Here is an 11,937-nt window from a genome sequence, read left to right as displayed (position 1 = left end):
CTAGGGGGCAGTAGCATGTAATGGATGGAACCCTGCAAAACTTGAGCCAGCCCTTAGAGCAGTTGCCCCCTTCCACCCTCTGGAAAAACTCAGCAAATAAAGCTAAACACAAATCCACTCCTGGGGTAGTCTGCAGGCATATCAACACATGAGCCACAGAACTGAATGTAGATTTAACAGAAGCACAGGCACATGTGCAGTTTCTGTCCCTTACGTAGACTGGCATGGGTCAAGGATGTGAGACTTCAAAGAATTGATCTGTATCACCTGCCTTTGCAATATAATCACTGGATTTGGGGGGGGGGGGGGAGGGAGGGTGCACTACTAGATGATGACAATCTGGCTATCAGCAAGTATTGCTGTAGTTTCTTATGCAGAAGCAGCTTTTTTAAGAGGAAAGCAACTTCAGAATCCCTCAGCCCTGGTCTACACTACAAGTTTAGGTCAAATTTAGCAGCGTTAGATCGATTTAACCCTGCACCTATCCACATGACGAAGCCATTTTTGTCAACTTAAAGGGCTCTTAAAAATCAATTTCTGTACTCTTCCCTGACGAGGGAATTAGCACTGAACTCGACCCTGCTGGGTTGATTTTGGGGTAGTGTGGATGCTATCTGACAGTATTGGCCTCCAGGAGCTATCCTACAGTGCTCCATTGTGACCACTCTGGACAGCACTCTCAACTCAGAGGCACTGGTCAGGTAGACAGGAAAAGCCCCACAAACTTTTGAATTTCATTTCCTGTTGGGCCAGTGTGGCGAGCTGATCAGCACAGGTGACCATGGAGTCCCAGAATTGCAAAAGAGTTCCAGCATGGACCGAACAGGAGGTACTGCATCTGATAGCATGGATTCGTCTCCTCATACAGCAATCTGAACTCTGTTCCAAAAGATGAAATGCCGGAATCTTCAAGGGCATGAAGGACAGAGGTTATAACAGAGACCCGCAGCAGTGCCGCGTGAAACTTATGGAGCTCAGGCAAGCCTACCAGACACACAAATGGCCGCTCCGGGTCAGAGCCCCAGACCTGCCGCTTCTATGAGCTGCATGCCATTCTAGGACTACAACTACCCCACCCCTCCTGGGCTACGTTGGCAATTATCCCCCAATTCATGTGATATGTTTGCAAGAATTTGAAACAACGACTTTATTGCCTCTGCAAGCGGAGATCAAAGGGGGAAGGGGAGGGCAGGGCAGTTGGCTTACAGGGAAGTAGAGTGAACCAAGGGGCGGGTTTTCATCAAACAGAACCTTCACACCGTAGCCTGGCCAGTCATGAAACTGGTTTTCAAAACTTCTCTGATGCACAGCAGGGCTGTGCTCTTCTAACCACCCTGGTGTCTGGTTGCACATAATCAGCCGCCAGGCAATTTGCCTCAACCTCCCACCCCGCCACACACGTCTCCCCCTTACTCTCACAGATATTATGGAGCAAGCAGTAATAACAATGGGAATATTGGTTTCACTGAGGTCTGAGTCAGTAAACTGCACTAGCGAGCTTTTAAACGTCCAAAGGCACATCCTACCACCATTATGCACTTGCTCAGCCTATAGTTGAACTGCTCCTTACTACTGTCCAGGCTTCATGAGCCATGGGAGCAAGGGGTCTGCACAACCACACAGTGCTGCCGACTGGGAGAGCAGCCTGAGGCAGAAACCTCCAGCTGCCATAATATTCCAGGCAGGACTGAATCTCTGTTAGATGAAACTTAAAGAGAATGACCTGGAGTCATTCCCATTTTTGTCCAGGTGCCCCCGACCAACCTAACCAAGGTCAGCCAGGAGCACCCACAGGATGACGACGATGGTTAGCAGTCGTATTGCACCATCTGCAAGGTAAGGCAAAGCGATGCTGCTGTGTAGCACTGCAGTACTGCATTTGCCAACAGCTCCCGGGAAACATACGGTGACAGTGAGCTGAGCGGGCTCCATGCTTGCCGTGGTATGGCATCTGCACGGGTAACCCAGGAAAAAAGGCGAGAAATGATTTTTTTGCCGTTGCTTTCACAGAGGGAGGGGGGCCTGACGACATGTACCCAGAACCACCCACGACAATGTTTTTGCCCCATCAGGCATTGGGAGCTCAGCCCAGAATTCCAATGGGTGGCAGAGACTGCGGGATAGCTACCACAGTGCAACACTCCGAAAGTCAATGCTAGCTTCAGTACTGTGGATGCACACCACCAACTTAATGCGGACACAAGCGACTATATCAAATCGATTTCTAAAAAATCAACTTCTATTAAATTGACCTAATTTCATAGTACCAGCAATGGACCCACTTCTCTGCTGGTCTTCAGGACCCAGGCCATGAGACTTAGCTAGGTATAATATCAAAGAGTAACCTGGAAAGCAACCTCTAGTCCCTTTCTGCATGACCAACACTCAGTGAGGAAAATCTGGTATTCAGTCTTTCTATGTAACTTCAATCTTCCCCTGCCTTTACAGAAGCAGATAGCACTGGGTTGAGCTACAGAATTTTACTCACAAAATAATTAGAAGTTTCTTGATCATGGGAAGGGACTTAAGTCAGTCACCAACTGAAAGCCCCTCAGCGCCAATACTTACTTGTAGCATCTGTGGAGAACAGCCACCTCTTCTCTCCTGCACAGCAGAATTTTGAAGTTCAAAATTTCTTTAGCAGCCAGATTTACCCCCACATCTTTATTTCATCTGGATGCCAAGGAGGAACCGAGTACGAAGGCAGAGAAGGCAGCATCTTGAAGGGTAGGTCTGAAAATGCTTACATACTTAAAAGTGGCCTGATCTCAGACTAACTTCCCTCAAGGCCTTGTAGAAATACTCTCATTCTATTTGCTTTTGGGGTATACTATTAACAGGGTCCTTGCTCCAATAGATGCGCCACCCCATTAAAATGTAGGCGATAGTAGGTCAATCCATAACAGCTTAAAATCTAAAGCTAATTGCCACCCAATCCCCAAACTCTTGACTCACAGCATTGTAGCAGATAGGGTTTTCATGACCAGCGCGGGATTGAGTTGAAATGGAGTAGTTTGTCATTCATCTCGGTCATATCATCAGTCTCAAAAGCATCCAGCACCATTATGAGGAACTTACAGTGGTACTTTGCAGGTGATTAAGTGCAGCAAGGCCATTATATATACACACATATATATACACACACACACACACACACCCCAACCAGTTGTAGTTGAAAACTATTCTTTGACTCTCACAAAGTGAACATAGCTTTAGTTAATCAGAGACTTGCTGGGTGAGATGAGAAAGATGGTCATGTGGTGAAGGCACTGACTGCCACTCTAGTGAAATACTTTCCATTCCTGGCTCCAATACTGTGGTAAATCACTTGTGCCTCAGTCCATCTGTAAAATGAAATTAATGCTCCCTCTACTCTCACTGGAAAGTTGAGAATAAATCCACAAATTCAGAGGGTACCATGGTGGGAAGCATGCAAGTAATGAGATAGAAGTTGTAAATATTCTATATATTGAAGAGGAATTTGCTTCTTCAGACCCTGCTAACCAGTTGCATTTTTGATCACAAAAAAAAGTCCCCAAACCATATCCTGTCCTACTTGTGAATGGAGGGCAAGTCTTCAGCTCCACCCCCGACAGTTTACTTTGTTTCTCCCAAGTCTGATGACTCCTACTTCTAAATTAGAAAGGCACGCAAGGATTAAATGGATTGCTGATGCTAAGTGTAGGTCTTTGCTCCTTTGCAGGCCTTCAAAAGTACCATTAACTTTTGCCCCTGCTGAAATGTGGAGTCAGAGGCTGAGAATAAAAATAAAACAGGGACTCTAGTGTTGAGATTCATCATACAGCCTATTAAGAAAAAAAGTGATCCTTCACATTCATGAAATTACACTCAGGAAACTTTTCTTTAAATTGCTTGCATCAGATCTGCAAATCTGCATTTTAATTGATTTACATCTCAACTTAAAAATCAAAATTGTCTTCCAGATATGAACTGAGTTCTACTAGTAGCAGTATAGAAACTGTGGTCAGTGATTTGAACAAGCTGTCCTTTTTGATTACAAGGTAGTGGTTTGTAGAGAGTTTCAGCAATCAAAACCATGCTGTCCCCCCCGCATGGTGTCTATTGTATGCCATACAGGAATACAGAGCTTGTGTTCAAAATGTGTCAGTTTTATTCTTTTTTGCCCCAGCAGACTGAAAGTTCCAGAAACTTACTAGGAACTATACAGAATATGAAGGTTTATTTCAAAAGAATACATTTGCAAGAATACACATAGATGCACTCAATGTAACAGTACCTTCTGCAAAAATAGGTTACATAATACCCAGAAATGCAAGAAAACAACCTTATTCTCTACAAATTAGAAAGCAGGTTTTATAGCCTGAACAACCTTCAAAATGGAGGTTACTGTTGTGTATGTTCTGTTCTAAGTAGCTAACTTTAAAGCGTGACACCACAGAGCTAATGCTGGTAAATTAAACTACTAGCACACAGCTGCAAACTATTCCTTTATATTTATACAGTGTTAACACATATTTTGGTTCCAATTTGTTTTGCAGAGCTCTAGTGCCGCAGGGAAAATGCTTATCAAAGATACACAAAAACTATCCAAAATTACAACGCAACTATTAAAAATGCCTCCAAAATTGAGAAGAAAAAAGTAATCATGTTAAAATTAAAAAAAATTAAACAGGATTTCCAGACAAGACTTCCTGTTTGTATCTAATCAGGTAAAGTTTAGATGAGATTTCAATAAGTTATCTTGAAACCAAGCAGCTGTGGATCCTAGAATCTTCGTGGAGGTCCACTCTTAAACGGCTTAAATCCTGAGCCACTTCCCCTCTGCATGGAATTGCCTGTGATCTGTACAACTCTATTAATTGGTGAAGAGTTACTGGAAACAAAGGTTTTAAAAAAAAAAAAAAGTGTTAAAGGGTATTCTGAGTGGAAGTTTTATGAGTCTGTCAAATGTGTGTGTGAACAGTACTAAATACTTATGTAACAACTGTGGAACAGATTTGTAGAACCTCAGGAGGAGAGGCTTGGTACAACATAATGAAAGCTTTCCTGTTAAAGAGGAAGTTACACACTTTACAGCAGAATACACTGATGCAGCTGAACACTGCTGCTATTGAATAACTGCTAGTAGCAGTGCAGGGAATACTCTGTACTGTTATGTAAATGATCCAGATTCATGACTAAGTCAGCTCAGCTCATGGGAAAGATGAGTTTCATGTTGTGCAGCAGCGACCCCTTCAACCGATTAAGTGGCGTTGATTGGTTCTCATCCAGAAGGATTATGGTCGCAATGAAGAGCTTTGAGAGCTCAACAATGGGGAACCAGGGGAAAGGAGCGTTTTTTGTACCTTGTATGTGGAGACATCATGCCACCTCCTCCACGGCCATCTCCCATTCTCCTTGCATCATGATACCCACTTCCTTGAGAACTAGGTCCATGCCATTCTTTTCTTGGTCCAGTTTCACGACTATGGCGTTCAACAACATGTCTATCTTCATTATAATGCTAGCAAAATATACAGTGATTTACTGCAAGTCTGAAAAGATCACATGGCTTAAACTGCAATGTATTGAGTTACTTGAAGGAAATACACATTTTATGCAATGACTTTGGATTCTCTCCAATATACTTGGAGTAAATTCTATCGTAACAGTGTTTAAAGGTAAAAATCACTTTACAAATTCAATAACTTAGAACTGGCATTTCTGAGTCTGATCCTCTTGCTTCAAAATAACATTTTTTACAATGCTAATATGGGAGCTCCTTTGTGAAAGTGTTTCTGTGCAGCTTTAAATTTTGGGAAGGTGGCCTGGTTCCATGGACTGGGAATCAAGAAACCTGGATGCTACACCCAGCTCAGACACTGACCTGTTTTGTAACAGTGGACTAATAACTTCTCCAGGTAGGGAAACTGATGCAGGGTGTGAACAGCAATAGCTATACTCCCCTTTTTTGAAGGGTGGTTACTGTTATCTGTAGGTATCAGAGAAGAAATTGAGTCTTAGAGTTTCTTGGTTAGCCAATGTCACACTAGCACGGTTGTCACTACAGACTACAGTGCCAGCAAGGGCAAGATTAGAACTCTAATTGTTCTTGGGATTTTTGTTGTTACCGAACGCTTTAGAAAGTCAGGTACATAATTATCTGAGACAGAATGCTCAGCTCCTAGGGAGAAGGCTGCACTGTATTCCAGTGAACTACTCTCCCCACCAGTTGATGTGATATCAGTGGTTCAAACAGCAGCTACATCCATCGTTCTGATTCACCTGAAGCACATTAGATCACCAAGAGAAGTAATGGACACTCACTTTTTGGATATTTAATGGAAAAAAAAAAAACATTACCCTTTAGCACTGCACAGCAGTATAAATACTATGGGTACAGGGTTAGCTCATTCTCCAACAGTTTCAGAAAACATTAAACAGGTATAGAGCAGTAAAGATACTTACTTGTCCTCCACTTCCTCTTTCTCCCATGACTCCCCGTTCTCCCTCCCTGCTTCCATAACCAGAAGCGCTGCTACGGCTACCGGGAGCAGCACTTCTCACATGTCCAGACACCTCTCTTCCTGATCTCTCTGGTCTCTCTCCTCTGTAAGAGAATTACCTAATCAATTTTTTCTTTTATTGGCACAAGGCAGTAGCTGGTAACAACTTTGTGTGTAGGCTAGACAGAGTCCAATTTTCTGTATATTTTAGGTTCTTAGTTACTTGCAAGTAACTTCCCAAGAAACAATGTATACATCTGAATTGTGTCTGAATAGTTAACTCATCTCAAAAAAGTTGCTAATAAAAATAGGATGCATCCTACATTCTCTCAAAGAGCTACTTACCACCCTGCTACTATGCATGCCCAAGAAGAGCATAGCAGAAAGCATGAACAATAAGCAATACAGGGAGTCTTTGGACTTACGACACAATTCATTCCTCAGAATTGCGTTGTAAGTTGAAACCGCTTTTCCCATAGGAATCAATGGTATGAAGGGGGGATTGGTTCCTGAAGCAAGGCTTGATACACTATTTTCACCACAATAACCTAGATTTTTGTACTAAATGAATTATAGATGACTAATGTTGCAACATCAATGTATTTACCGTACACTGTATTTTTTTAAACAGTATTCAAACCAACATATAAACTCACATATGCTACTCAGAATGCTGGCAACACAAGCTCAGAAAGCCAGGGAGAACAGCACACATACTGAGCCTTACCCAATCACTGTTCAAGCTTTCTGATTGGCTGAGCCCAGGGCCAGGAGCCAATCAAAAACAAGCAGCAACCCTACCCGGCAACAAGCTATGCTGCTGCCTCAAAGCCAATCAGAAGCGACCCCTTTCAGCTCCACACCAGTATATCGCAACCAGGAAGTGATTTCAAAGGAACTTTGTGCAAAATGAGCATCCTAAGGGCAAAACAGGCAGTCAATTGAAAAGCGTCATAAGTGGCGCATCGTAAGTCCAAGGATTCCCTGTACAGTCAAGTTATGGCAAACAATATGAACAGAATGCAAGTTTTAAACTGTGCCATTCTGATTATCTAGTTTTTGTTTGTTTGTTTAGGCAAATTCTAGTGTTACCAATGATGCTATAAATTGATTTTGCTGGAATCACTAGCAGTACAGCTTTGTCTAACATCCAGCAGACTATTACCTGGCATCCCGTTTGTCTGTGCTTATGCCTCCCTCATTCTTCCAATTCGTTTGTCTAGGTGGATTTGAACCAGTCTCTCTTGGATGACGACCGTGTGATATTTCTGGCCTATCATGAATTATCACTGTTCTTCTCTCATCTCTGTCTCCTCGCACTTCTCGTCTGTCGGTATCTCGAAGTTCGTTTCTTGGTTGTGGGGGTTCATTTCTTCTGGACTCACTGAAATTCTTAGGGTACCTCTCAAACCCAGGCTCCTCTCTTCGCGCTGTCGGGCGCGTCTTTTTTCCTTCACTTTGATTTACAAAGCGTTCTCGCCTGTACAAATTGGAGGGCAGGACACGTTATTTGCCCAGTCCACTAACTTCAGCTAGAACACCAGTTGCTTCCTTACCTAGTTCAGTCAATTTAGTAGCTATGTACCTGGAATTACAAAATGTGAACACCTACACTTATTGTAACTGTGACAAGGTTCAACTCACAGCAGGTTTCAGAACACTTAATTCCTACAATCAGAACATTGTTACAGAACTGAACACTATTACAGAAACTTATTTCCAGGATTATGAAATGGGCTGGATAAACCAGAGCTCCAACTGAAAAAGTATAAAATTAAATTAGTCTATGAATTTTAAGAAAAAGTCTGTTTGGGCAAATGTTGCCATTTAGCCACATATTACATCAATATCCTATCTAGACTGCCATGACAATGTAGCTCTATTAGCCTCCTATGAATACTAGAGACACTTCTCAGTGTTTTGTTTTGAAATGCTGAACCCAAACATCAAGCCTTATTAAAGGCTATTTCCCGCAGTATCTGTCTTAGGGACTCAAGGGTAGAAATCTCAAACACTTCTCTGAGTCTCAAGCAGGTCTCCAGTACCTCTTAAAAGTAAAAATCTTAGTAACTATTGTCCACAATCATACCTTTCAAAAGAGGATGATGGCACTGATGAACCCTCTGGGTATCGCCCCCTCTCTCTGTGGTCAAAGTCATTAAACCTATTCTGCTGGCGACTGTAATCAGAACCATGACTAAAGCGTGCATCTGTATCCAAGGACATCTTTTTATTCTCATTCCAGTAGGGATCATCTCGCCTTTAAAAACAGACATTTTTAATGAATATTTTACAGCAAGTTACAATATTTGAATTGTGGTCTTTTTACTATAGTACAGAAGAGATAAAAAGTTTTCTTCAAGTGAGTCCGTCCGTTATTTAGTCTTCAAGAAGTCTCCAACTCCTGTAACTATGCTTAGAACTGATAATTTGTTCCAATTTTTCATCAGTGAATTTGATAAATGCACGACTTAGTTCACTGCTTTCTAATGAAGGTCATGTTAAAAAAAAAAAATCTAGAACACATGATAGTTTCCATTTTACCTCAGACTGCCTGAAGTGGACAAACATTCTTGGTTCTAAAATACTATCTGTACAAACATCCGAGACTACTAGTAAGGGCCCAGGGTTTGATTTCTGCACAGGGTAGAATCTGTGACCAGTGAACATCAGTAGAACTAAAGGTAAGTTTTGTCTTTCAGACAAAATTACAAGAACTAAAATACATTGACATGTGGAGGAGAACAGTATGCAGAATGTCCCAGTTAGCCCGGTCATTGGAGACATTAAATCACAGAACTATGAACAGAACAGATCGGATTTAGTCTATTTGCAGGCTCTCTAAAGAAAGGCTGTGTGTTCATTAATGTGCAATTAATGGCCTTGAAAACTGAAGTCCTATTTCCCATGAAGTACGTACACCATTGATAGAAGCAGCCGTATTTTGACCGATGGGAAAATCATGACCACCTCGATGATTGATTGATTTTAGGTGATTCCTTACACACTGTTGAAAATACTAACTAAGAATTTTAGTTCCATTCTTATCTGACAAGTAGTCAAGTGTAACGCCGCCTGTTCAAGTCAGATGGGGCAAACATCTGCCAGCTAACAGTTTTTGTCACTGACCACTCAACTGGGAAGAAACTGATACAGATATCTAGAGGCCAAAGGCTCTTCATTGCATTACAGATTCACTGAACCATCCAGCTCCCAGGATCTGAAGTTTTAACACCAAGAAGTGGTAGCTGGACAGTAAAATAGCATGCACACACGTGTACGTTATGCTCTTGTCGGGCAATGAGGGCTCTATCATAAGATGTTTCCTTCCTAGTACAGAATTGTCTCTCTCCACAGTTACATTACATTGATTTAGGCATATTAGTCCAGGGATTCTCAAACTTCATTACACTGACAACAAAAATTACTACACAACCCCAGGAGTGGAGACTGATGTCTGAGCCAGCCCAAGCCCCACTGCTCCAGGAGGGAGGAGAGCAAAGCCCAAGGGCTTCAGCCCCAAGTGGGAGATCTGTAACCTGAGCCCCACCACCGAGTGCTGAAGCCCTTGTGCTCTGACCCTGGGCTGTGGGGCTCAAGCTTTAGCCCTGGGCCCCAGCAAGTCTAACGCCAGCCCTGGCGATCCCATTAAAACAGGGTTGCGGCCCACTTTGGGGTCCCGACCCACAGTTTGAGAACCGCTGTATTAGTCCTTAGCAAGTAGGTCAGCAGCACTGGGTACTCGGTTATGGTGGCAAGTGTTGAATCCTGGCCAACTAAGTGTTCTCTGCATGGGCCCACTTAATGATAAACAGAGGTTGTTTGGTGGCAGGAGCAACAGATTAGCAACTTGGAAAATACACTACCTGTGATCTACATCACGTGGACGTTTCAAAGAGTTCCTTTTCTCCTGTTCATAACGAAGCTGCTGCTGCTGTCGACGAAGCTCCTCCCTTTCACGAGCAATACGCTCTGCTTCTTTGCGACGCTCCTACCAAAAAGATAAGAGAGGATTACTGCATAATGAACACATTAGCTTTGAACTAGAGGCAAATATACAACATTGCTACAAATACAGAATGAATTCCCCACACACAATCAGATCAAAATTCAATTTCTGTACAAATTCTGGAGAAACCTGCAATACAAAGAAGTAGTTTGAGACTATTGGGATCTATTAGACATAACTCACTATATGAAAAAGCAGAATGATAGGACCTTTGGTATGCCATCTCATTAGCCAAGAGTTTGTCACTAGAAAGTTTTAACATTTCTAGTACCAATATGCCCTGAAAGGCACTCATATTTTCTGTTTGCAGTAAATTCATAGTTATAGAACAGGGGTCGGCAACCTTTCAGAAGTGGTGTGACGAGTCTTCATTTATTCACTCTAATTTAAGGTTTCGCGTGCCAGTCATACATTTTAACGTTTTTAGAAGGTCTCTTTCTATAAATCTATAATATATAACTAAACTATTGTTGTATGTAAAGTAAACAAAGGTTTTTAAAATGTTTAAAAAGCTTCATTTAAAATTAAATTAAAATGCAGAGCCCCCCGGACCGGTGGCCAGGACCCGGGCAGTGAGTGTGCCACTGAAAAATCAGCTCGCGTGCCGCCTTTGGCACACGTGCCATAGGTTGCCTACCCCTGTTATAGAAGAAATACTTGCAGATTTAAGTTAGATTTATGTGGCCAAAAGAATCCTTTAGCCTCTTGGTTGTGGACTTCCACTGAGATCTAGACAACTCTCCATATAAGCTGCTGAACAGCCAGAGGGAAAGTTCACTGTTTACAAGTTATATTTTCTACTTAAGAGAATCACAGCAAATAAAATGGAAAGGATTAAGTACAATATTGTAACTTGATGTAACACTGCACTTTGTGCATACTGGCCTGTACCTGTTCAATACGAATCCGTTCTCTTTCCAAGCGCTCTCGTTCCATTCTTTCTCTCTCCAGTTTTTGTCTTTCAATCTCCAATCGTTCTCTTTCCCTCTGCAAGCGCTCACGTTCCTCACGTTCACGTATGATTCGAATGCGTTCTCTTTCACGACGCTCTCTCTCAGCAAGTTCTCTTCGTCTACAACATGAATTTAAAAAGTATGGCTTATAGTAGTTGTTTATTTGAGACTTGTTTGTCCTGTGCAATACTGCCACAGCTGTAGTCAGCAGGTGTTCAAACTGAAAGACACGGCTGCTGGTAGGGCCCTTTTTTGGGAATTCACTTCCTCCTTTGTCCCAAACAGCCCAAAGTGGGTAATCTGTATGGCATGCTACAAAGCCCATTTATTTAAGAGGTCATCTGAGGTGCACGTAGATTCAATGTTGATAGAACGGGGAGTAGGTGTTAGGGTTTTTTTTTTTAATTGGCACCTCTCTGCTGCTACTGTCTGCATTTTGACTCTGCCAGGCTGACAGCCTAGCAAAGATATACAAGGTGGGAGTTAGATTCTTTGCTGTATACAGCTT

At 42.3% G+C, this 11,937-nt stretch overlaps 1 protein-coding gene across 1 annotated transcript in view; it reads right to left on the bottom strand.

The window, feature by feature from the left end:
* Positions 1-4,182: 4,182 nt before the first annotated feature.
* Positions 4,183-11,937, bottom strand: part of SLTM (SAFB like transcription modulator) — a 31,007-nt gene continuing 23,252 nt past the window's right edge. The window contains exons 15-21 of the mRNA XM_024204950.3: positions 11,368-11,548; positions 10,334-10,458; positions 8,557-8,727; positions 7,633-7,947; positions 6,430-6,571; positions 5,328-5,485; positions 4,183-4,855 (exon numbers count right to left, since the gene is read on the bottom strand). Of these exons, the coding sequence (XP_024060718.1) occupies positions 4,747-4,855; positions 5,328-5,485; positions 6,430-6,571; positions 7,633-7,947; positions 8,557-8,727; positions 10,334-10,458; positions 11,368-11,548 (1,201 nt within the window). The 3' untranslated portion in view covers positions 4,183-4,746. The remainder of the gene's footprint in view (positions 4,856-5,327; positions 5,486-6,429; positions 6,572-7,632; positions 7,948-8,556; positions 8,728-10,333; positions 10,459-11,367; positions 11,549-11,937) is intronic.

This window comes from Terrapene carolina, unplaced genomic scaffold (assembly GCF_002925995.2).
Source record: "Terrapene carolina triunguis isolate 2854851 unplaced genomic scaffold, T_m_triunguis-2.0 Scaffold67, whole genome shotgun sequence".
NCBI lineage: Eukaryota > Metazoa > Chordata > Testudines > Emydidae > Terrapene > Terrapene triunguis.
Note: the sequence above shows the minus strand (reverse complement) of the source record. Positions and strands in the feature narration are given on the sequence as shown.